This window comes from Geospiza fortis, unplaced genomic scaffold (assembly GCF_000277835.1).
Source record: "Geospiza fortis unplaced genomic scaffold, GeoFor_1.0 scaffold1476, whole genome shotgun sequence".
Classification (NCBI taxonomy): Eukaryota; Metazoa; Chordata; class Aves; order Passeriformes; family Thraupidae; genus Geospiza; species Geospiza fortis.
This window is the reverse complement of record NW_005054629.1, coordinates 266,895-293,785: the sequence shown is the minus strand read 5'-3', so window position 1 is coordinate 293,785 and position 26,891 is coordinate 266,895. Positions and strand designations below refer to the sequence as shown.

At 41.6% G+C, this 26,891-nt stretch overlaps 1 protein-coding gene across 1 annotated transcript in view; it reads left to right on the top strand.

Annotated features, from left to right (window-relative positions):
• LOC102039384 (protocadherin Fat 4-like) overlaps positions 1-26,891 on the top strand; it is a gene marked incomplete at its 5' end in the record, with an annotated part of 121,963 nt that overhangs the window by 49,190 nt on the left and 45,882 nt on the right. Inside the window, 5 exon segments of the mRNA XM_031064792.1 lie at positions 12,509-12,640; positions 15,317-15,578; positions 17,141-17,491; positions 21,551-22,473; positions 23,185-23,359. Coding sequence (XP_030920652.1) covers positions 12,509-12,640; positions 15,317-15,578; positions 17,141-17,491; positions 21,551-22,473; positions 23,185-23,359 — 1,843 coding nt within the window.

Genomic DNA, 26,891 nt, shown 5'->3' with positions numbered 1-26,891 from the left:
GAGACGGAATATGACGTGTCAGCAAATGGCACACAGCAGGGAGTGTGTCAGTGATTCATAAAGCTTGAAGGAAAGGTAAATAACAGCTTCTGCTTTTCTGTACTATAGGCTGGTCATTGGCAAGACTGAAGGAGTGACTTCAGTTTTTGGGGGCTGAGATTTCCTGCAAGAGGTTTCGTACCTCCCTTTGTTCTTGGTGATACCATGGTGTTTTATTATTACAAAGATGCCTTTCATCATGTTGGAGAAAGTCTCTTGGAAGTTTGTGGAAGGCAGCTGTTGATACATGCAGAAATTGCCATTATTCATTTCTCACAAATGCTGATATTTCAAGCAGCATGTTTCTGGATAGGTGTGGGTATTTTCAGCTTTAGAATGCTTTTAAACAGAACATCTGCATCTCTACTTCCTATGCCATTACTTTTAAGAGAAACAAATGCCATGTAAAGCACACCATGATGTCTTTGGGGCATGATGCTGTCCCTGTTGTCCTATCACCAGCTGTTCATTATGAAATTATGTTGGTAATTATGTTGTTGTCTCCATTAACATGATGAGCTAGCAGAGGCATTTGAGTTGTTGCCATTTTTTAAATTATTCAGAAGTCTTTGCCTGCCTTATTTTCCTTCTTTTAACTGCTTGATGACTTTCTCAAAAACCTTTCAGATTTATTACACTTGTACCTAGAAAATACTTTTTTTACAGAAAAATTTTGCTCTACCATTTTTCTGTATAAAGCTTAGGAAAATAAAATAAGGTGTCAGACCTTATGGAAGGATCAAACCAGGCTGAGATTGAGGAATCTTGGCAGGGAGGGGGGTGTGAATGGTACAAAAAACCAGGAAACAAAACCCTTGTTTTTTAGACCTCTCCGTGATGCCCAGGTTTGTTGCTGTAATTTTCTTGCTAAGAGTTAATGTGCGACTTTTGTTGGGTTTTTTGGTATTAAATTTTGCCTACTCTGTTTCTGTTTTCCTGCCCTATAATATAATATAATCATTTAACTGTAAGCCATTCAAATTTTGTCCTCAAAATACTTTTTCTTTTTTCTCAATTGTCTATAAAGCTATTGAAATGCTTCAATTGTGAGCATACAATGAATGATCACTGTCTAATCTGTTCCACATGGGTAGTGGGCCAGTTTGTACATTCAGTACGCAGCACTCCTTAATTCAGTTAAAACCAGAGAGACTGAGACTGTTGCAGCCTACAAGATCTTTAGAAAAAATGTGCTCTAAAAAAAAAAAATAATCCCATGCCACATCATAGACACCCTGCTGAAGACACAAATCAAAGGAAGTGAAACAAGGGGAAAACACAAGGAAATTGAACCTAAGCTCAATCTTCAAAAGACAGAATTATATCTTTTAGTTGTGTATTTAGGGATTCTTGAACTCTGTTAAGAATTTCTGAATCTTTTATGGTTACACTTGAACATTTATTCCGATTGGTTTGTTTTGTTGGTTTTTTAATTTTTTCTTTTGGTTGGTTTTTTTTTCTGGGTTCCTCAGAAGGGAACTGGTGATTCTCAGCTCTTCTCAAATTCCATCCATACATTTTAAATATCCAGAGACTTGTAGTAATGACCAGTGGTGGTGAACTTCCAAAAGGATCAAAGATCTGGCACAATCGGGATAATAACTGCAAAACCCAAGTGCTATAGTAGAAGGAATAGCTGAGTCACTTCAGTCAGGACACCAGACAGGGACCCGAGCATGGAAAGGTTCTTTGGTTTCTCCTAGGCTGGAAATACCATGGGAACCATTCTCTTGTGGTATATCTGCATCCTGCCACACTGAAATTAAGATATGCACAAGTGCCAGTGTATTTCTTTCTTCTTTCCTTTTTTTCCCTCTAAAAGAGGTTTACTAAGATTATCAGAACTCAAAGTTTTTTACTTGATTGCAGGGAGGCTTTGGTTTGGTACAATTGTCAGCTGCTGGTGATGTTTCTGACCCAGTAATCAGGGCTTGCTTGGGACTATCCACAATAAAACAAATAAATAAATACAAAAAGTCAGTGAGAGATTGGCTGTGGTGCAAAACCAGGGTGCTGGGGGAGAGAGATGCAATATAGGAATATGTCAGGATCTGGGCTATTAAAAATTCTCATTATTGATTGTAGCAGCCAGAGAGCTTAACTTCATAGTTTGATGTAGGTGCTGCATCTAGGGAAGATGTAGTGGATGTTTAGGAACCAATGAAAGTCAAATTTCTGAATTTATGCTCAAATAAAACACTTCATATTCTTTATTGAGGAAGATGACTGTCAGAATCCCACATAAGCACACTGTTCCAGCTAATTCTGTGAAAGTCTGGGGTTTTTTACTTGATTTTTTCTTCAGTGCACGAGGTCTTGTGTGTATTTACAGATATGCTGAAATGACATGTTTCAAAAGGTCTTTTTAAAGACCATTTAATTAGTCTGTAATGCTTGATTTTCTAAGTTTGCTGTGTCAAATCCAAAGTACAACAGCTGAGTAAGAAAATTCAAAAGGTGAGCAAAGGAAACAGAAATTGTTAGCTGACATGAAGAACTCTGTAAGTGGAGTTTCATCCACCTTTCACATTCCTGGGCCAGAAGAAATGTGTTATTCAGCTATTTAGAATAATTTTGGAGATGAAAGCTTTTTGTTATATGCAAACTTGAATCTTTGTGATTTGGTAAAGGACTATTATAGAGCTTTTTATTCAGTTTCAAGAAGGGCTCTATTGCAAAACATCATCACCAGAAACAGCAATTTTTCCAAGAAGAGATAATGTAGACATATTGAATTTAGTTGGGGGGGAAAACTAGGTTTTGGAGGAAAAACTAGGTTTTGGAGGCATGTAGGACTTTGTTTTTTGGTCCAGGTATAGGAGTTGGTCCAACAGACATAACAGTAGGCTGATGCACTCATGTGGGATTTTCTTAATAATTGTACTAAAGGTTCCATAGCCATGGTGGACCAAAAAGATAAATGGGGAAAGAAAGATATGCCTGAAGGTCCAGCTGCCTGAATAAAAACTCTGAATAAAGGAGGGCTGGTGTGCCCAGTGGGTTGAAGTTGTTGACCCTGCCACTGTAGCCTCAGTTTTGCCAGCTGGCTCTGCTGAGGGCAGCCACATGAAAAGGTCCAGCTGTGGCCACAGAAAAAAGCTTTTCTGGCCTCAAGTGGCCTGTGGCCACAGGGAAGGGAAGGGGCCCTCCCTGACACCAGATGTGAAGCTGCTGCACAAGCCTGTAGTCTGCAAAAGAGCAATATGGCGAGGAAGGCATTTGCCTGAAATTTGTAGGAGGATGCAGAAATATTTGGGATTTCTAGCCCTGATTGTTCCCTGCTAGCAGTGCTCTGTGTGGGGGGGAAAAACCTTTAGTCATTTCTATGAAATGGCTTTGTGCTTCTAAATGTGAAACAGGAAAGTAACACGTTGGACTTGTGTGTTTTATTGGCTAAAGTCTATTTAGGCTCTTAGAGGGCTTCTTCTCAGGAAGGTGCCGCATGTGAAACCCTCAAAACTGCAAAACATCAGTCAGCATTCAGTCCTGTATCTTAAAAATATCTTAAATAAGTCCTGTATCTTAAATAAATCCTAAATATATCTCAAATATCCGATTGTTTTCTGCGAGTGCAAGGGAATGTAGTGTCTCTAGGGAATACAGTGTCTTGGTGTCTGTAGCAGTGCCTTTTCTGCCATGGCTCTGAGTGAAGAGGTTTCCATTTGCTGTTCGGGCAGCCTTCAGTGATGGGATGGCTTTGTCACATCGTCCTGATGACTGCATGTGTCTTAAATGTCACACCTGTGAGTTTAATTAGGTGATTTATTTAATTTAGAGGTGTGACATTCCCATCCTTGAACTTCTAATGCTTGCATTTTCTGACTTTATCCTTTTTTTTTTTTTTTTTTAATTTTCTGGCACAGACTGAAATGTTCTTACTGATTCAATCCATTTCTTATTACATGGCCGTAGAACTCATTTAATTAAATGCAAAGTTATAAGCCAAACGGGTCCCAAATGTTTACTGCAAAAAAAAAAAAAAAAAAAAAAAGAAAAACCTCACTAGCGAGGGTTTGCCAAGTGTTTGTGTTGGTTTGGCAGGTACTTGGAGTTGAGTTTGTGAGCAGAGGTGGTACTAGATGCAGAAGCAGCAATGTCTTTATGAGAAAGTCCCCCCTTTTGTCTGGGGAAATGCTGTAGGGCCATGTGTGTGTGCATATCCAGCATCCTTGGGAAGGATGGGTGGGTGGAGGAGTTTTCTGTGCTCCTCAGTGCCAGCCCAGCTCTGCCTTGCTGCCACTGGGTTGCAGTTTCTGGGCAGACCTGGGAGAGGTCCTGGTGTGCTAATTAATTAGTCCTGCTGAGATGGAGTTCAAGGTAACTCATCCCTACAATCAATCTGGTTTTAAAACTGTGTGAATATTGACTGAGCTATATATGTTACTCATTAACCAGTCCTGACAAAATAACCTGTGTTTTATTATGGTTCTGGAGTGAGGGAAGGGGGGAAATAACTGCTGGTGGCGTTCCTTATCAGTTCTATCCCTTGTACCAATTTGATGTTTATCTCTGATTTGCTGTGAAGTTGGATCATACTGGGTTTCCACGTTTATGATTCTCTATGTTTTGATGTGTGTTTTAAAGTCAGCATGTTAAACTTTGTTAAATTAGCCAAGGTTTGAGTAGTGCTCTCCCTAATCCAGTTTTAATTCCACAGCTGCATGTGAGACCATGTCTCTTGAGGGAGCAGAAAATGATGTAGTGCTTGAATTACCTTAAAATACTGATTTCAGAAAGAATTAGAATTTTAGCATTGCCTGCTTTGCCTTTAGGAAAACTTTATTTTTAATCTTCTGTGTTGGAAATGTCAGTCCTCTCCTGGCTGGTGGCCTTCTTCTGGGACAAGATTATTTCTTTTCAGTGTCTTTCATCTGGACTTTGGCAAAAAAAGTTAGCTGTAAGCACAGTAGGTAACACATTTCCAGACAATGCCTTATTGTCTGCACAGGCTGGACGCAGAGACCTTGCATACTACTTAGAATCAAGATTGAATTACCAACCTTTTGGGCATTTTTATGTAAAATGCTCTTTATTATGGTTTTCTCATAGCTCAAGTATGAGTCACTTGCAAGCCATAATAGATTTTGGCTATGCTGCATGATGAAGTGTTCTGGATGCAGTGAAACATTTAATCAAGACTCCAGGCAGTGCAACTCCCAGTGGTCACCTTAACAGATAGGGGAAAAAAAAAAAGGAGAAAAAATGAAACAATTATATCACCTTTTTGTTTTACAGCACTAGGATCAATATTTCTTAGGGACAACAGAAGGAAGTAGCTTCTTTTTGAATTTTTATTTTAAATTATGATGAAAGCAGATTTACGCCTGATTCAGGTATGAGGAAGAAATTTTCAGCAGTGAGGGTGGTGAAACAGTGGCACAGACAGGTGGTGGATGTCCCATCCCTGGGAACATCCAGTGCCAGGTTGGATGGGGCTCTGGGCAACCTGGTCTAGGTGCAGATGTCCCTGCTCATTGCAGAGAGCCTTTCTAACTCAAATTATTCTGTCATTCTAGGATTTTTCTGATAATGTCAGTGAAATCCCAGTGGCTTTGATCACTCTGATCTCCCAGCGTTTTACAGCAATGCTTTATCAAAGTGTCTTGGTTGAAAAACATCAAGTCACCCTACTAAACTGTACATAATAGGATATTAAATCCAGCAGGGCTCTGCAGTGTTAAAACTCTGGAGCTGGACCCCACAGATTAAAATTACTTGGGAAATTTCAGCACTGCATGTTAATCATAATAACGTTTATAACAAACATGTTTGTTTAATGGACAAAGCAAAACAGGTTTCCAAGGTGCATTGAGCCCTAAGTTTCCAAACAATTTCAAGGCTGATAATCAATAGTAATTCCTGATTCTGTGAGGTAAAAGGAAATATTTCTATAATCCCTATTCTAAATTAGTGCTGTCTTGTGTACAGGGTTGATGTTTTATTTGCTTTGGGGCAACTGAAGTGGGCAGTGGTGGGGCCTAGGACAGCTTTCCCATCCTGTGTTTCATCAAGCTTCACCTCAGACATCAGAATTAAGTCTTTTAAACCTGGCTTTTTAAATGTCTTTTTTTTCCCAAACAGTGCCTTTTTGGCACTTTTGCCCCACATTTTCTCCCCAGCTGCAATCTTCCCCCTGTTAGTAGTGGGGTTCTTAACAACATTACATTTCTATTTAACAGGTTTGCTGGCCTGCAGCACAATAGACTAATGTGATTTTTATTGTGCTAGCATGCACTGGGATTGTTTGCCTCCTGGAAAATGGGATATTCAGATGCCTCATTCAGCCTCAGCTATTGCCTTGTCCCAAGATATTTCCTTTATAAATGGCCTTTCCATCTTGTTGTGAAATTGTAAATGTGCATGATCAGTAGTTCAGGTTTTTCACCTTCCTGAGCTCTGCTATTATTGGCTATTCAAGTAATTTCAAAGCATAAGTTATGTTTATTTTTTCTACCCTCAAACTTACTGTTTCCCAGTGATGTAGAGCAAGGTTGGAAACTTGTTCAAGATGGGCTATGGGATTTTATATTTATTTATAAATATATATATATTTTTATTTGAAGAGGATTTTTCTTCTTTTTTTCCTGAAAATGTGTTTCCAGACATGCATTGTGCTCTGATCCTTTATGTCCCCATTCCCTTGCCTCTCCAGTTTGGACGAAGCTCTCATGCACTGCTCCTCCTGAGCAGTGAGGAGTAACCACAGCACTGAGTGTAACCACAACTTCACCGGTGTGAGTGGCCAGGCTGAGTCCTCACATCAGTTTACAAAAGGAATCTATGCATTCGTGTGTGTTTTCCAGGATTAGGGAATCATTGTTTGCTGGATGAAGATGAAGGCAAGGAAAAAAAAAAAAGACTGGTGTTGGCCAGGTTCTTCAGTCAGTTACATGGATGGGGTGAATTAATAGCTGTATTCTTTCCTTTTATCATCATGAATGATATTACTTAGAAGATTTTCCAAGGGAGGGGGAAATAAAATCCTTTCACTTTTATTCAGGTCAAATTGATAACGTGCTGCCATGTTCTCCAGCAAAGAAGAAAAAACTCCTTAATTTTGTTTTAAGATGAAGGATCATCTGATGGTTTAGGCATAAACAAAAGTCTCCAGGGTGATTTGTGGGGATGCTGCTCATGGATTATTAGAGGGGATCTCCTGAGAGAGGCAGCGAGCAAAGGGAGGAAGAATGACACAACACCCTATAAATGGAAAGAAAAGCTGTTGCCTCTGCACTCTGTTTGATCTTCAATCAAGTAGTTGTAGCTTTTGAAGAGGCATGGAAGGCGTGAGGCATCTGGGAGTTGCTCCCTCCTCCCTCAGCTCGTGTTCTATCTACAGATCTCTGACCCACTGTGTGCCATGGAGAGCATGGCTCCAAGCAAGAATTACTCTTTGGAGACTCCCAGGGAAACTTGCTGCTGCCACGTGAGCTCATTCACGTTTCCTGTGTCATCTTTTTTCCTCTCCTCGTTGTCATTTGATAGGTGGAAGAGCTTCAGAGAGCTGTTCTGTCTGTAAACCCTCCCGAGTTTGGAATAAAAGCAAACGGAATGTTAAGAACTGTAGTAAAACAGAAGGATAGGGTCTGGCCAAGTGAACCCATTGGTTTATGGAAGGTGTTATGATTGGTTAGAATTTGGCACATTGCCTTGCAGGGTATGTTTTATTTTACATACCTTTGTAGCTCATAAACCCAGCCACTAAAATAATTTCTTTTTCCAGAATAGAACTCTCATTTTAAGCTTTTTATGTTGAGTGTGGAGCTTGTCTAGCCTGTTCAGTAATAGTTACCTGGGGTACTGGTATTTTGAATTGGTTTTTCTGCTCTGAGAAGTGAAACTTCACCTTTTAGCAGCTTAATTCAACAAATTATTTTAAATAAGCTGAAGAATAGTTGATGTCTTAAATGCTTTAATAGATCAGTGTGCTTTACAATTTGAGGTTTTGATATGATTCCTCTATCTGTTAACAGCTGAGGTTTATCTCAATGGAGAAAGAACTATTTTTCTAACATCTACATTTAGAGTAAATTGTGGCAGAACTGTTGGAGGTGAATGCTGCCCTGCCTCAATCTGCTCTGAATTTGTTTAGGGAGGAAAAAAAACCAAAAACACAAGAGGCTAATTTGAACAGCAAATAAGAATCCTAACAAGATCAAGGCAATTAATACTTTCTCTGCTTTTAAAATGTCTGTGACAACAGGCTGCAGCAATCAAATTGTCACAGATGAGGATGGGCTGGCCATCTGTAACTGTGGCAGGGGCAGGGAGTTATTGTGAGAATGTTATTGAGCCTGTGAAGGAGAAATCTGACTCATGCACAGGGAGATTTGTGGTATTGTTTGGCTTTCTATATTGCAGATCTCTGTGGTTTGTTGTATGCCTCTGGTTTTGCGTCTTAGCTTGAGTAAAACATAAAAAACAAGCACACAAATAAAACTAATAAAAAAAAACCCACACAAAGATGGTTTGCATAGAAATTGATATGTAAAATTACTGTGTTTATTTTACAAGGGTTGGTAAATAAACAATGTGTATTTGTCTGAAGAATAAGCTCCGAGGGAAAGCTTTGATTTTCAGTCTTTTTTTCTACACTTATTAAATGTGTGAAGGAAAAAGCACTGTACTAGAATTTGTACAAAAGTAGAGTGATTTTGGGGAGATCTGTGTGCATGTGGATTGACCAAAACTTTTTGATTTTTTTTTTCATTTTCCCTTGAACAACAAAAGCAAAACAATACCATGAATCTATCAATCAGTTTTCCATTACAGTCTTAACAGATTTAAGAGAATCTGTAACTGTTTGTGTTCTTATGGCTTCTGCAGAAATTCAAGGCTGTTCAGAGGAGCAAAGCCCACATCCATCAGTGCCTGGACCACAGGAGAGGGGAAGTTAGAGAAAAAAAAAGGTGCAAAGATGCTTAACTATCTTTGCTGTCTCTGTGTTTTATTATATTTGAGTCCTCTGAGTGGCAGTAAGAACTTTTGGGTCCCGTATTAAAGTTGCTGTTGATACAAATAGGAATTGAGGATTTGTCAGATGGAAAGTGGCAGAAATTGTTGTTGCATAGTGCAGTACTTGGAGTGCTGTGAGGTGCTTGGTTTGTGTCTGCCTTTGCATCCTAGCTTTGTGCTGAGTGATGAGTTTGAGGTCAGGGAAGAATATTCCTCATTTTGGATAGATTTGGACAAGGAGGTGGCAATTATCACTTTCCATGTAGCCTGGGCACGTTGCTTCCTGCAGTCCTACTGGCATGTAATGGTTCCTTCCTTCCTTCCACGGTTTGGAGAAATCCCTTCAGCGCCCTTGTGTTCCATCCTGTGGTGTATTTGAGGTTACAAGGCCTTTGGTTTCCTGGATATTTGTTCTTGGACTTGCTGCTGTCTCTGGTGGGTAGTTTGCCACCAGGGTGAGCTGGGAGAATCGTGTGTGCTGAGATCAGCACATCATCTGTGGGACCTTTTTGAATGTGACTCCTGTGGTGCAAACAGCTGGTGACACCACCATGACCACCTTGTCTTGCCTTCCTTAAGTCCAGGGCAGAATTACACTTAATTTCTAATTAGTGACTGAGGATAAATAATCAAACCATGTATTTCCTAAAGTGACACACATTAGTATCTTCATGCAAATGTGAAGTGGGGTTAGAAAGAAGCAGTTGGTTGGGAAAAGGTTTAGTTTAGATCTTTGATTAAAGCTTTGTGGAATTTTCTCTTTTCTTTTTCTTCTCCAGTAAAGGTGTGATAAGATACTTTGCAATCTTCCAGTGCCCTGTGGCGATGGAAGACTCTGTGGTTGTGGTTCTCCTGTGGGTTTCTGCTTCGTGTTGGAATTTATGGAATAATTTCAAAGTGAAATTAATTTGTGAGCTCCTGGATATTCAGTTTACATCCGATCTCATTCAGGTATTCACGTATGAGATCCTCTCTTAAATGGAACGTAACAGATTCTTGTTTTAGGGAAAATGTGATTTTTTTTTCAAATCTGTGTCTTAGACCAGGCTGGATGAGCCCTGAGGAACCTGGGCTAGTGAGTGGCATCCTCATCCCTGGCAGGGTGGGTGGAACTGCATCATCCTTTAGGTCCCTCCCAGCCCACCCCATTCTGTGGTTCTATGATTACTTCAGTGGAATTTCTGCCAATGGTTGCATCCAAGGATCTGACTCCCCAGGTCTGCAGTTCTCTTTGGAAGCTGAAGTAGTAAATTCTAGCAGAAGTAAAAAGATAGCTTTAGACACAGATGCTAATTGGACTTAGCCAATGGTGAATAATGAGGCAACACACATTATCTAAGCCTTGTGGATAAGGAATAAATCATGGTGTAAATGCTCTTTAAAAATGCTGTGTTCTTTTCTAAAAAATTCTGATCCTTATTTGAGAATTTCTTATTTTTCCACCATCTAAAGCACATCTTTGGTATAAAATACAGTTTCTTTGTTTGCTTGTAAACCGATTTTTCAGAATAAAATTACCTCTTTTATTCCTTTTTTTCACTCCTCTGGAATCTGACTTTATAATTAACTTATTTGTCCCCCAACCCTTAGCCATCTGTGTTCTTGGATCCTCGCTATTGCACATTATTCAAGCTGTAGGCAATGCACAGCTCCTATCCCAAACCCCCCAGAAGTTGTCACATATTTTTCATATCATTTGTACAAAGGGCAATTTCTCATCATGAAAATGGGTTCTGGTGGTGAAATGTCACTTGCAGCTGAAACATTAGCTGTGAATGACATGTATGGTGGGAATAGATGAATTGCAGAGCTGTGCAGCTGCTTTACCTTGAAGCCCTGTCTGGGGAAACGCTGCACTTTGGGGAGGAAAGCAGGAGGAGTGTGCTGTGCCAGCTCCATGGGCAAGGAGGGCTGGCAAAATCCTTCATCTGTCATTTCTACCACGTCCCTCACATTTCTGTGATTAATTGTCACCCAGTCTCCTTGAAAACCAACCTAGGCTGGCTTCTTCTCCCAATGTTTGTGTCTGGTGAGGTGGTTGTCAATCGCAGCTCACGATGCTCTGCTCAGCACTCCTTGTGCTTCTGCTGTCAGGGATATGAATTTAACAATAAAACCTTCTGGGTTGATCTGTCTCAGGCTGTGAATTGCTTTGTGCACCATTTTTGAGTCTCCAAAGGGATTAAATAGGGGATAAATAAGTAATGGCCTTCTATAAAAGACCCTTGTTCTGTCTCCACTTCCAGCACATATAGCTACTATAATAATATTACACTAATATTAATATATTTCCTCTGTGTTTGGGATCATCCTGGTGATCGAGTCAGAACAGTTTGGTCATTGGTGGTCCCTATGGAAACAGAACAGAGAAGAAAATGTTATGACAGGGGACTAGAAAGAGCAAAAATCACAGACTTTGGATCACCAGAAATGCCTGTGTTGGTTATATCCAGAGCAGCCCAATCCATATTTTCAACTGAATGCCTGGAGAGTCCTTGTGGATAAGGGCAGAGCAGATACTGTAGCATAAATAAGATTTTGTCTATCAGTCCAGGTGCCTTCTTTAAGTCATCCATACCTTTGCCTTGCTGTGTTCCTCGATTCTTTCTGCTGCTCATTTTCTCCTTAGGGGGTCTTCAGAGGTTGGTGACTGTTCATTATTTTGGGTCCAAAACCATACTTTTTTTTCCATGATAAATATAAAACAGCTGTGTCTTCTTTTTCTATTTTGGTATATTACATTCCAGACCCAGCAACAAGAGAAAACGTAGCTCTGCATCTTTTTGAATTAGCATCAGCAGGGCAGCAATCTTGCTTATGAAAAACTAGGGATAAAGATCACAAAACAACCTTTCAGGAACTATCATTCTTCCTTGGAAAGGCATGCAAATATGGCATGTGAAAAGAACATTTGTTGAGTTTTGGATAGTCAAGGAGAGTAGATGCTAGTGGGTGCTCCTAAAGCAGCGTTTATGTTTGCAATTAGAGGAGAGTTTTGAGAGAGAGAGAAAAGCAGATTATTTGTTATAAAATATATTAAGTGCAAGGGTGTTTTTTCCCCCTCTCGGAACGGAGAGTTGCCAATATATAAACATTTCAGAGAGAATTTTACACCACCTCATCTTTATGTCAGGCAGCATTTAATGGTTGAACGATCTCCTGCCCCAGCACTTGGCAGTTCCTCTCCAGGGGCTGACTTTGAGGATTACCATGACAGTCTATCAGTGGATCTCTTCCAGTATAAACTAGGCTAGGACCATTTAAAATCAGTTGCTATCAACAAGTCAAATTAACTTTGTTTGTGTTAGAGGTTTTCCTAGGAGTATTTTATAACAATGTGGAATTTTAATATCCGGATGAGCTTTTCCTATTGTTGGTGTGATTTGGGAATGTGCTAATTCATGTGATTAAGAGCAATTTACGTGATTTCTTTCAGAATTATTTTATTAGTAACATTCAGGTCTAATCCATGTCCAGTGCTCACTCTGTTTTTTCCTGTTCCTGCTTTTTACAGGTAGAAATAACACTTCAGGATATCAATGACAACCCACCAGTATTCCCCACAGACATGCTTGACCTGACTGTAGAGGAGAACATAGGGGATGGATCTAAAATACTGCAGCTGACAGCCATGGATGCTGATGAGGTAGGAGCACGATTTCAGTTTTGAATGCTGGTGCTAAAAGCGCCATTCTGGACATGGTTTTACCTGTTTTCTTCATCCCTTTGTGTGAGCTTGGCCTTAGGAATCATGGCAGTCATTCACAAAGTTCTGTCCAGTACTGTGGAGCTCTAAGCTAACTTTGGAACCAGGATGTTGTAGTTGAGCCCAGTTCCAAGGTAGAATAGAATGAATCTGAGACAAGCCTTGGAGAACAAGTAAAACTCTGATCATGTCTGCTTTCCCTTTGACTAGACCTAACAAAGATCAATATTATCCCTTCCAAAAGAAGGTTTTATTTTACCAAAAAGTGGAGAAAAGAAGTAATGATAAAATGTGTGCTCTGCACATGAATTTGTTTGCAAAAGAGTTTTGCCCTCTGAGATTCATTATGGGAATGCTGCAACTAAGGTACTATGAAGAAACTACCATGCTATTGATGCACTCATTTATTTTAGAAACTCAAGTTATAAAAATGTTAATCATGTTAATTTTGTTTGCTTGAACTGTTTCTTTCCACGAGGAAACTGACTAAAAAGTCAATATCATACAAAAAGTTTGTGTTGTCATTAAAATACAGAGTTACACTTGACAACAGCAAGCAGTTCTTGTTTACCAATAATAAGGTGATTCAACCTCCTTAGGAGAATTTTATTGCTGGCCTTTCTTGTGTTTGCTTGGTTAATCTTCCTGTGATTGTTAATTGGTGTACTTAATCTTACTACTACAGAGGGAACCACGGGAACACCCCCGGGAATGGTGCAAATGTGTTGTAAATATTTTGGTTTTCCCTTTGTTTTCCAGTAGTAGCCTGATATGCAGACAAAATCCAGGATTTTGGAAAGGTGCACTTGTGTAACAAAAATTCTAGCTGCTTGTCTTTCTTTTAGGAAGTGGTAAATACTGAGCTACCACTCTGTGGTGTGGTATGGCAAATATATCTAAGATTATAGCAGTAGTGCTCCAGCCTCTTTTTAACCATTCCTGAGCCGCCCCCTATCTATTACCCCTTCTGAATAATCACATTCCCACATCCAGTGGGAAGTGATCTGTTTCCTTAGAGAGAAATCAGTCCATGTTTTTATCAAAAGGAAGGATTTCAATTTCCCTGCCAGAACATTTGTAACTCAGACTCTATACAAGGAGCCCAAGTTTTCCTAGTGATGTGCAGCTTTAGGCTGAGATACCTTTTTATTCCCCCTTGCTTTTTGAAGGGGAAGGGTTTATATTGAGGGCAAAGAATAAACCAGTATCACACATGGCTGTGGTTTTAGGTGCACTCTGTTAGAAAGACTCTGGCTGGTCAAACATGGGGTGAAGAATGTGATCACTCTGAAAATTCCCATCAGATGTGATGGCTAAGCCACACAATTGGAGGAAAGCCTGTGGCATCCCCTAGGCACACCTGAGCACACAGATGGAGCACTGCACCTGCAGAAGCCTGTTTTCTTTCTAAATTTCCTTTTATCAGTTAGCTCAGTCTGACTCTTTGAAAGAGCTCCCCAGAGAGAAGGTTTGGCACGGGGCGCTCTGGTAAGGTCAGGTAACTAATGCTTGTCCCTCCTCTCACAAATACAAGCAGGTGTTTATCCCTGTTAATTTGCTTTTTTAGGCAGGAGTATTTGAAACAGCCCTAGAATTCCTTTCCACCTTATCTCTTTGATCTGCTGTTCATTGCAGAATGCTGCTGGCACATCAGCAGCAAGTTTCAGCTGTCAAACCTGAGCTCTGGCCTGGCACCAAAGGAGGGCACAGTAAATATCTGCTTGCATTTCCAGGCACCATCAGCACTCAGGGTTTAGATACTGTATCTGATGTTAGAGGCTACCAAACCTTCAGTGTCCTTAAGCCTGTCTTGGAAAAAGATGTACATGACATTTTTCTATGTAACATTACTTTGCCTTAATTTTCCTTGCAACCAAAATGCTCAAAGTCCACATGAATGCTTCTTTTTTTCCCCCCCCCAGAATAAATGAAATTTTGTGACCCAAAAGCAAATGCTTTTGACTTGCAGCACAACCCAAGAGATCAGAACTGTGATTTTAATGGTGTGTGATTTGTCACTCTGGGGTTTTTTTATTTACATGGGTAAACAGATTTCCATGCAGAAACTGACCTTTGAGGGGCTGCTGCAAGCGCAGCCTCCATGAGCTGTGACTGGAAGCTGACCACGAGCTGTGGCTGGAAGTGCTGCCATGTGGCTGCCCCAGGTCCCCCCTGCTTCCATGCCTCCCTCCCATCTTCTCCTGCTCCCTCCATCCCATCTCCAGAAAGCAAGAAAGGCAGAGCTGATCCCACTGGCAGGGATTTAATTCAACCTTCCAAGATAATAAGGATCAATGTTTATTCTTGTTTTAAGAAGTCACACTGCTCGGTGATGCTGGTTTGAAACTAAAACAGGTAACAGAGTTTTTGGTATTGATTGGATGAAGAGTGGAGCACAAAGTATCTGGGTAATCTCATCATTTCACATCTCATAAATAAAAACTGTGTGCATGTGGGGCTGAAGCAGGGACTGGGCAGGAAGGCTGTTTATTAAAGGAAACCGTTCTGAAAAATAATCCCCGAGCGCCGTTCCTGGAATGATCCTTGTCTCGCTGCGAGTTATGATGTGGTTTTCCTGGCGAGCGAGGCGATCTGACCACTTCTGTTCTGGCTTAGGGAGCCAATGCCCTGGTGACATACACCATCATCAGTGGTGCAGACGATAGCTTCCACATTGACCCCGAGTCGGGGGAGCTGATCGCCACCCGGCGCCTGGACCGCGAGCGCCGCTCCAAGTACTCCCTGCTGGTGCGCGCCGACGACGGCCTGCAGTCCTCGGACGTGAGGATCAACATCACCGTCAGCGACGTCAACGACCACATCCCCAAGTTCTCCAAGCCTGTGTACTCCTTTGACATCCCAGAAGATGCCACTCCAGGTAAACAGGATATGGAAATACTCGTGTGGTTGTTTTCTTCGTTTAAAGCTGGTTTCGTATGCGAGAGCGCCTTTTGATGCTTCAAAGGGGAGTTGTAAACTAAAACTAAAAAGCACTTAGATCAAAAAAGTTTTCAAATACTGTGCTCTATTACGCATCTCCAGGTGAGAAATGAGTATTACTTCCAAGATTTTATACAGATTGCTAGTACAAAAGCAGTATCTGCCAGGAGCATCTTGGAAGATTATTCTAAAACATGAATAAACCAAGGAGATGCAAATTGTGTGGTGTTAGCTTTCAAGATTTTATTAGGGTTTCCATAAGCATGGGAGTCTTCAACTAAGGTTACTCCTAAGCCTCCAACTTTTGCACTCTGCCCCACAGTCTGTGTCCCAAAATTTGGTGGTGTTTCACATTAAAGAATTCCAGTGCAATCAGCTGTGCCTCGGGAATCTGCTCTGGAAGTAATTGAGATGTCTGTATAGCACAGAGTGCTTTGATTGCTGATCCCCAGCCATGCTCTTTTCTCTCAAAAGGCAAGCCTAATTCCCTCCACATTAAAATGAGACTTCTCTCGTTAATTGTTTACAGGGTGTACATTAGGGCTTCATACCCAGATCAGCAGTGATGGATGCTGAAGGAACAAATAGGCTGATTTTGTATTAAAGTACTGCATCTTCTGCTCTGCTCTCCAGAAGTCTGGGAGCAGCTGGCAGGCTCACCCAGGGGGAAGGACCATGAGGTTTCTCCTTTGAGGTTCCACTTTCTATCCCAGAGAGTAATCCCCATTCCCCTTGCAGTTAAAGAAACATTAAAGCTTGAGATCATCAAATGGATGTGAAAGATACCAGCATATCCAGCTGGATTAAAGGGGGTTACAGCACTCTTCTTTTTTCTGATGATTTAAGCAGTTTTCATTATCATGTTGCTTGAAAGTAGTTAACTGTGCTGCACGTAGTTCATCTGGTTCCAGGGAAAGGAAACCTAATGATTTCTGTTCTTGGAAATGAGCTGATCTTAATTATAATTAGTGTTCGAAGTACTAAAAAGTGACACTTGATTTCCAGACTCTAGTCAGATAGGTCAGCTATGCAGAAATGAAAACACTGGCACAAACTCACAGGGTGTTGAATTTCAGAAAACAGCGGAGAACAGACCCCTATAGGGTTTCTTGTTTTCTAACCACAGTTACCCTGCAAAGGCACTGTTTCAAAAAGCAGAGCTGGGTTGTGCGGTTTGTACTCACATATTGAGTTCTGCATTTGGAAAGAAATGTCTGGAAGGTTCCAGAACTTGTGATTGTCTGTGGAAAAGGGAGGGTCCTTTGAGTCATACTAAGGCAATGCCTAGCAGGACAAAAGGTATTTTTGCCCCTGTTGCATAAAGATAAAAACCATTCCTGGCCATTTCTTTGAGTAAAAGCAAGAATATGATGTCTCTTTCAGCTTGGAAAACTTTTTCCAATAGTTATTCAGACAGTGTTGAGGCTTCAGTTTCTCTGGGAGAGAATCTCTCATTTGTGGATCTGCTTGATGCTAAGCTGGCTCTGTTGTGCCACGCAGGTTCCTTGGTGGCAGCCATTCTTGCCACCGACGACGACTCGGGCATCAACGGGGAGATCACGTACACCGTAAGCGAGGATGATGAGGAGGGAATCTTCTTCCTGAATCCCGTCACCGGGGTCTTCAACCTCACCCGGGCCCTGGACTACGAAGCACAGCAGTATTACATCCTCACAGTCCGTGCTGAGGACGGGGGAGGCCAGTCCACGGCCATCAGGGTGTACTTCAACATCCTGGACATCAACGACAACCCGCCCGTGTTTGGCATGGCCTCCTACAGCACTTCCCTGATGGAGAACCTGCCCCCGGGATCCGCCATCCTCAACTTCAGCGTCACCGACGCCGATGACGGTAGGAGTTCCCTGACATTCCGTGTCTGTGCTCCTAAATCTGTGCTTCACCTCAGCAACGTGTTACAAGACTTACTCAAAAAAGGGAAAATCAGGGCTACCCGTAAGCTGCTGCTCTCGTGTGCTTAAATTCACGTTTAAATTAGACCTCAGTCTGCCAAGTTTTTTTTTTCTGAAAGTTTGTTGTAAATGCTGAAGAGGGTTGTGGTAATATCAGATGTTATCTGCAGTCATCTTAAATGCCCTATAACTTTTAAGTCTGTCATGAAGTCTGTCATACAAGTTGTTGATAGTGGAGGTCAAAAAACACATTGGAAGAGATCTTGGGAAAACTTCCATTGATATAAGCTTTAATATTGAGATTATTTATGGGATCTAGTGAGCGTTAATGTGTTGAGTGTAAAAGGTACAATTTTTATAGCTTGTTTAACCATTTTGCCATGCAGTTTGTGCCCAAGCAAGAAGAATTATAGAATATGACCATAAAATGCATAAACAACATTCCATCGTGTACCGAGTATGCACAGACATTACCCTGTGTAACTTAATGCAAAACTCTTCATAACTCACAGTGACTTTACAGGTGAAGGTTATTTTTGTGACATCTTGAGCAGCCTTGTCTCCTCTCGACTTGACAGGGGCTCAGTGGAGCCCGTGGAAGTGTCTCACACTGAAATGTGCTTCAAGGACAAAGCACCTGTGCGCTTCAGGGAATCCCTCTTTGTGCACCTAAATTGACTGAACCTATCAAGGTTGCTCAGCAAAGCAGTTTTTCCTCAGGAAATGCTGAGTTGTTGGACTCCAACATTTTTGTGGGGAGATATTTTCCGCTGATGGATGGAATTTTTCCATGGTAAAAATTGTGTAACTGGTTTTGAGATCAAACTGAGGAAGGGAGAAGAGATTCCATAGGATAAGCCAACAAATCAGAAGTCATAACTTTGTGATACTGGCTGTTTTTGCATGAATCCCTCTTTCACCACACTCGTTAAGGCTTTTATTTTATGTAAACTAAACAAGTTAGAGGAGGAGCTTGTGCTTGTATCATGCATACCCGGGGAAGGGATTGTTCCTCCAGACTTGTAGATAAATTGGTTTGTGTCTATCTCCTCTTTCATATCTTATTTTCCTGTCAGGACTACAGCACTCGCTTTCAAACCTTTTTGGAAGTTAATTTCACTTTGCTGTTATGAGTCTGTTTTCTTTTTCTCTTGCACCCCATACATTAATTTCCATCTGTGCACAGTGGATGGGAGCTATATCATAGCACTGACATATCAACTCACATTCATCACACGCTCAGTTATCAAGGAGGCAAATGAGTACTTGAGGAGCAATGCAACGAGAAGTCAGATATCTTGCCTTTTATATTTTCTGGCACGCTTGCTTTTCTGGATTTAAAATTAATAGGGCAGAAATATCATTCCAAGAGCATGCCAGGTTGAGTTCTCCCATAGGACTGTAACTTAAGCAAATGTTATGATCTATTGTTGTTTCTGTTTCAAGCCCAAACTTGTTATCTTGTGTTGTCTTATGTTTATCTAGAGCACAGAAATAGCTAGTGCTAGTATTATGCTCTTCTCCATGTGCTCACAGATAATGCACTCAATACAAATATAATTTTGTTGATTATTTATGTTACGTGATCCTATAGTTCGAAAGAGCTCTGAAAAGACATTGTTTTATAATGATGTATGGCTGTTGTTTTAGGATAAACACTGATAAAAGACAGAAACCTGGTGATAGTGAAAATGCTTCAATTTTAATTTTCTTGTTCAGCACACCCCTTGGGAAACAGCAGCTGTTTATCTCAGCTTAGACTGTTTCATATACAGGTCCATAGCAAATATCAGCTACAGCTCTTGGATATTTAACAATATAACAATATGTACTAAAGAACTCAGTTACCTTAAACTGATTCATTTTGATATTCAGATTTTATTTTTTTCAATAAACAATTAACCGGAAAACTCTCAGAGGAAAGCACACACATGTTTATCAGTTTGTTAAAATTTTGGTTAGGTATTCCTCCAGGCAAAGCTGGTGTAATTTCCCAGCTGAATTTTACAGGTATTTATAGAATGGCAGGGGGGAAGCAGTTTTGTTGGGTTTTCTGTTAGTCTTGTTAGTAAATAAATAAAAAGAGAAACAAAACCCTTTAGAAGAACGTTATCATGAAACTGGTGACTCCATGTCTGTCCTTTCAGTGTTTTATCAGATGAACCCTCAGATTAAATAAACCTAAGGTTCAGCAAAGAGGATGTCCCTACAGTCTCCCTAAGAAAAACCCAGCTCCAAACCTTGGAAGGGGGGATGGACGAGGTGCACAATGCCATCTTGGCATGCTGTGTTTAAAAAAGAGAATAGTTCATTAAGTGCCCTTCCTGGCTCCACTGATATTTAGGCAACTCTTCTGTTTCATAGTTTAATTTATATAAGCATTAGCAGCATGGAGACCTATGAGAATACAGGACAAAGAATGAAATGTTCATGGAGGTGAGATAAGGAATAACAAACTAATTTTTTCTTAGGAATAAACACCATAGAAAACACTGGAGGGAAGAGGGGGAAATAAAGTATTTTCTAAAGTTATTTTCTTTTGCAGGGCCCAAATCCTTCCCATCTCCAAAAAAGTACTTTGCTGAAATCAAGGCTTTCATACATATAATTGGTCATTTGAAAATACAACTGAACAAAAAGCAGAGTAGCATTAAACTCTCACCATCCTTCAGTTGATCAAAGTAATGGAGAAACACTAATATCTGGCAGATAAATGTATTAATTTCTTTAATTGCTTTCAAAATTTTGTCTTTCGTGTTTGGTTCTATTCATTTGATGATTTGACTCTTACAGGAAAAAAGAGAGAGGGAAAGATGCCAATTACAGTAGCCACTGGGGGAAAGACACATAAGACTAGATTTCTCAAGTCTGAGCATAATAAACAGCAGAGATTAATAAATCCAATGTAGGGATAATTTTATTATCAAAGCAATTCACTCAGAGAGAAAAGAGCTTCTGAGTAAAATGACAAAATGCACAGCAATGAGTGAAGTGGGCAGCTTTCTTAGCATGAACAAGCTAGTTTGAGAGGTAAATTAGTAGCTAATGGTTGGTTAATTTACTAATCCTAAACACAGTCTTGAATAAGCAAAGCAAGAGCAATTTTTGAAATTAATTAAAATAGGGGTAAGATAGATGGAGGAGAGAACTTCTTCCACATTTGGATGTTCCCAATAATTAGTTGTTCAGAGTGAACTGTGGAATTGACACAGTAGCCCACATTTTTTCCCACAAAGAATATTTAAGGATATTTCACAGCCCTGTCCAGGTTCAGGACGCATTTCCCTTACTGGAATGATAAATCTCTCCCCTGACCATAATTGCTGGTTATGTTTTGATCATGAGATGAGTGAGGGCTGTTAATTTGATATTTTGGAATACCATGCCATATATGGGAAGCATACCTTTCCCCAGTATTCACTCTTGGCTTGCTTCAGCTAGGCTTGGGAGTTTCTGCTTGTGGCTTTTTTTAATTGAGTGGAAAAATTCATGAAATAATTACATTAATAATAACGTTGCTTAGTTGAACTGGGAAGAATGGAGGAAACCAGATGTTCAGTGAGCAGAGAACTACTGAGTCTTGGTTTCTGAAGGAAAACCCTTCAAATCCTTTATTCCTAACCTTTGTAGATGGGGAAAAGTTACTTGTGGTGCCACTGTGGAGCTCTTGCTGTGTGAAAAGCAGAGATGAACCCTGCCAAATGTTCCCTCTGTGGCCTCTCCAATTAACATCCTCCCTCTCTCTTTCATGTATATTATCTTGTCAGAAAATAATAATTTCAAGGCTTCTGCTGCACTGTGAAGCTTTGGCTGAAATTAGCAGATGGATTCAAAAAATAGTGGTGAGGAGGCTGACCACTCAGCATGGTTGTACAGTCCTTATTTCTGTGGGAAAATGAAGGAAAATTTCTTGTGGAAACAAGGCCAGAAATATTGACACTTAGAGAATCCCAGTGGGATGAAGTCATGTTATCTGCCTTTCTTCTCCCTCCCCAACCAGGTCCCAACTCTCAGCTGTCCTTCAGCATCGCCTCCGGGGACAGCGCGGGGCAGTTCGGCATCGACAGCCGCGGGGTGCTGAGCATCCGGCAGCCCTTGGATCGGGAGAGCCAGTCCTTCTACAGCCTTGTGGTGCAAGTCCACGACATGGCCCCCCTGCCAGCCTCCAGGTACACCAGCACAGCCCAGGTGTCCATCATCCTGCTGGACGTGAACGACAGCCCGCCGAGCTTCATCTCGCCCAGGCTGACCTACGTGCCGGAGAACACGCCCATAGACACCGTGGTGTTCAGAGCGCAGGCCACGGACCCCGACAGCGGCCCTAACAGCTACATCGAGTACAGCCTGCTCCCGCCCCCAGGAAACAAGTTCAGCATTGGCACCATTGATGGGGAGGTGAGGCTCACCGGGGAGCTCGACAGAGAAGCCGTGGCCAACTACACCTTGACTGTGGTAGCCACAGACAAGGGCCAGCCGTCGCTGTCTTCGTCTGCGGATGTGGTGGTCATCGTCCTGGACATCAATGACAACAACCCGCTCTTTGCCCAGAAGCTTTACAAGGTGGAGGTGGCAGAAAATACCTTGACAGGGACGGATTTAATCCAGGTGTTGGCTGCTGATGGAGATGAGGGGACAAACGGGCAGGTCCGCTACGCCATCGTGGGTGGGGATGCCAGCAATGAGTTTCGGATCGATTCAGTGACGGGGGTGATCACCGTGGCCAAGCCTTTGGACAGAGAGAAGAAGCCCTCCTACACGCTGACTGTTCAGTCATCTGACCGTGGGAGCAGCCCCAGGACTGATACCACGACAGTCAGTATTGTCCTGAAGGATGTCAATGATTTCATTCCCACCTTTGAGCTTTCCCCCTACTCTGTGAACGTCCCCGAGAATTTGGAGACACTCCCAAAAGTTATCCTTCAGGTGGGTACATACATTTATTCAGCAATAAATGTGTGTCTCTGACCATTACTGGCATGCCTACATGGTATTAATACACAGTGTCCTTCCTTCAAAATTAAAAAGGGGCAAAACAGTGCAGAAGTTGCCTCTTGGCTTTAATTGAATTTGCAGACTTTGTTGCCTTGTTTTCCTTTTTGTGTGTATGGGTGGGTTTTTATGTTACCAAAAGTTAATATTATTCTTTGGAGTTCTGTTTGTGTTTTCCCTGCCTATCCTCACACCTCCACTGGGACTTTGAGAGTCTGCTCTATCCTCTCATCTCATTCTCAACTTCCATGCAACAAAGCTCTCAATCTGGTCCTTGCCTACACGGGATGATGCTGTGTGCCAAATACTGAGAGAGAGCTAAATGGAATCCGACAGCAGGATGTGTAGTGCTTGCTCTCATACAGAGCTTGGCTTATACCAGGTTTTCACTGAGCCCCAACACAGTCTTACTGTATTTACACTTGAGAAAAATAAATAATCAACTATTTAATATTTTCAAACTATGCTTTTTAAATCCACCACCACGGTGTTAAGTATTTTGTTTCCAATTACAGCTAATTTATACTTGTAGCATTTGCATTAATTCAGCCCGTTAATTTGTATTATTATCATAGAGAACGCTTCCTCTATCCCAATATAATGTTACAGTCTTTGATACCTGTTCTGTGTGCATTGTTTGTGTAGGTTGTGGCAAGGGATGACGACCAGGGGCTGAACAGCCAGCTGAGCTACGTGCTGGTGGCTGGCAATGAGGAGGGAGCCTTCACCCTGTCGGGCAGCGGAGAGCTGCGCCTGCAGCGCAGCCTGGACCGGGAGGCCAAGGAGCAGTACCTGCTGCTGGTCACAGCTGCTGACGCAGGTGAGGCAGCCAGAGCTTCTCTCCTGCTGACCTCCTGTGGGAAACATCACATTCTGGACAGAAAATAAATGTTTTTGTGGTGGTCTGAAACTTTAGTGGATGGAGGTCGGGTAGTTGTGTTGAATGGGGATCTCTGCGGGGAGAGCTGGGCTTACCTGATGTCAAAGGGAGTTTGGTTTCTGGGAATCAGAATTTTATTCCTAGGTCCAGTTGTCTGCTATTGGTAGTGCTCACTACAGATTTAGGTAGGTGGATTTTTGCCCTGCAGTAATAAGTGGTCCTACCTAAGTAATAAGAACTTCATGCATGACTACAAAAAACCTATTTAAACAGCAAGAGAACGCTGTATAATGTTGGCATCACAAATGTTCAGAGGTCGCATCAGTGGCCAGAAAACAGCTATGGACTACGCAGTTAATCTTACTGAAATCTTAGCCCTGAAAGAAATAAGAATTTGCATTTCAATATTTTAATATTCTGCTTTGCTCAGCATCCAGTCATATCTTTGCACCACAATACCAAATGTATTCCAAGTTCTTTCATTTAAAACAGGACGTGAAGTCTTGTTATGAAGATTAATTGCACTTTCACTTGAGGTGTCCAAGCCCAAAATTTTGGTTTCAGATTTTGGTGTGAGTATTATTAACAAAGACATCCTGCATCATACTTTGGACTGATCTCTGGTCTCCCATGGTTTGATGGATTTAATTTACTGCAGAACTTGTTCCTGCTTTCTAGCAGTAAAAATAGCAGCAGAGCCGACTTGTTGACAAGTGAATACAGTTTTGTTTTCTGCCATGCTGTGTGCAGTATCTTGTGCCAGTGACAACAGCTATGGCTTGTATTTTCCTATTGCAGCAGTGCTCAGGTATTCCACAGTCTGAGCACAGCTGAAGCTGAAAAACACAATTTTAAGGCTTGAGGTATCATTTGTCTTGTGCTTTGGCTAGAGGTAACTGTGTGCTTTATGGTTTTTACACTGGCTTTCTATTACTCTGTAGCCTCAAACTGCTCACTTGTGACTTGGACTCGCTTGGGCTTGGATGTCCTTATGTTCCTTCAGAAGCTGAGGCTGGATTTGTCTTGCTGTCTCTTTGGTCTCTCAGTCCAAGCTGGCAGAAGTCAGTGAGGGCTGTACAGAGCAAAACACCCAAAGACTGAACTGTTAAAAGTGGTGTCATGCAGCCAACCATTATTGATTGTCCTTCTTGGAAGAGGGAGGGGAGCAGAACGTGTACCCCACGCCTAGCACGGGGTGTAACCAAGAGTTTGACCAGAGTACAGGCTTTATCTGGGCTCTGGTTCCTAAAACCCCCACGCAATCCAGGAGATTTAACCAACAGTTGAATCCAGCAGTCCCAAATGAAAATATTTACCTGTGTTGGGAGATCTCAGAGTTTCGGGTAGTCCAGGGAGACATTAATACTTGAACTGTGCCTGGGACCTTTGCCATAAGTGGCTGACAAGCACAGCAGCGTGTTTTATGAGTTCCTGTGTTTAAACATGTAGGTATCGCACTGATTAAACACTTTGAAACCTCCTTCTTAAATTTGCTACGTTCTTTAAAGCTAACTCACAAGTTCCTATGCCCTCCTGTCAGTGTTAAAATGTACTAGCAAATGTGTTCAGCAGCAGCTGTTCAGTAGTAATGTCAAGCTAAATGTAACTGCTCTGCTGTGCTTGTTTGCAACCTGACTGATCCACAGCTGGTGTCATTTGGGATAATTTTCAACCAGGCTGGTGAACAACATTAGCTGTCATCTTTGGTTGCACTGAAGGCTTGTTCTGAATTCATACCAGAAAAGAATACATTGAAAACTATGCTAGTCATGATGTATCTAAATCACAGGAAAGTGGAAATTTTCAGTAGAAATCAGTGGCAAAACTTAACTGATTTCATGCAAGTGGGACGGGAACCATAGGCACAGTAGATATCCAGGTGGTACCACACTGGCTGCTGCTAGTCAGTGCTTGTTTCATTAAATGTATTTCCTGCCACACTAGCAAAAAAGGTGGGAATGGCACAATCTTGAGATGGATAATACAAGCATTTGGAGTATTTATGTTCTTGAGCAGCTGCTGAATGTTTATAGAAGGAACTCTCACAGGCATGTCCAGCTCTTTGCCTAACATAACCATTTCTACTGAATCTCTTAGTTTGTGTTTGTTTGATAATTCCTAGTAAGAAGGATTTTGCGTACAGACCATTCATCCAGAAATACTCACTCAAAACAGTTAGGGAAGCAGTGCCTCACATAGTGTTGTAAAAAGCAGACTTGTCTGAAATTGTCCACATCCATATTATATTTGAAAATGAGTCAAGGAAAAGTACTTTGCACTTTGAGGTTGGCTTTTATTAGCTGTAACAAACAGTCTTCAGCAGCCCACAGAAGGGTCTTGCCATATATGGTGCATCTGATTTAAGGTTTGGGTTTTTTTTTTTTACAGATAAAAATCATGGTACACATCCAGATGCAGTTAACTCAGGAAAAGTCCATCAAGAGCAAAATACTGTCTGTCCAGCCCTCTTCCCATTTTTTTTAGGGTCTGCATCTCCATTTTTATAGGCTACACTGACTGGTTTGAAAGATTCAGAGATTATATCCTGCTCCTAAAGTCTATGCCAACTCTTCCTGTTCTTTCCAGGAAGCAGACACAATACATACTTAGAAGCACCCTTAGACAGAAGAACTAATGGATTCCCAATTTAGTTTTGGCTGTCTTCCTGGTCTCCTTATCCATAATCAAGGATTTCTTGATTTTCTTATGTTTATTTTCACTTCATCAAGTTGTGACTGTGGATTCTTGCTGTGTTACCTTAACCTGTGTAAGGGAAGCTGCTGGAAGAAGGATGACTTCTAATTTTTCATTATTTTTATCTCGAGGTGTCCATCCAATGCACCTTTATAGATTTACAGCATGTTTTGGCAGCAGGTACGCTGAGTATAACAGCAAGGGAAGGATTAGGACATGGTAAAGTGTGGAGCCAGCAGGGCTGGATAGGATACAGTGCCTGTGCCCTCAGGGATCTCTGTGCTCTTCCACTGCACACAGGAGTGCTGTCCCAGAGCAGATCTTAGCCCTGGGCATGTGAGACTTGTGAGTTATGAAGAGCTGAGCTGCTCATAAGCGCTGGGGACAGGTCAGGTGGGGGCCTGCCGGTGGGACCCCGTGCCCCAGCAGTGGAAATGCGGGCGGTTGTTGGAGAAGTGCTTCCCCAAGCAAGGGCTCCCCTCAGGCCCAGGGAAGTCAGTCATGATCTATGCACTGTCCTGGCTCTGGCCCAGCTATTCCTTGGCTGCTAATCCTCCACTCTGTCCTCAGGGTGGATCACGGGTTGGTGGAGAGTGCTCCCTGTGTGCTGGGGGAGGGAAAGGACGGACAGAACGACTTCTGGTGCTCAGCTCAGTGATTTGTGTCTGTGCAGCCTGCCTCGTGCCCAGTTTCCACAAGGCAGGCTGCACAAAGGGTTTTGATTCCTACCTTGGTTTATCATCACTCTTTGCTCACTTCTGCACTTGCACCGTGCTCT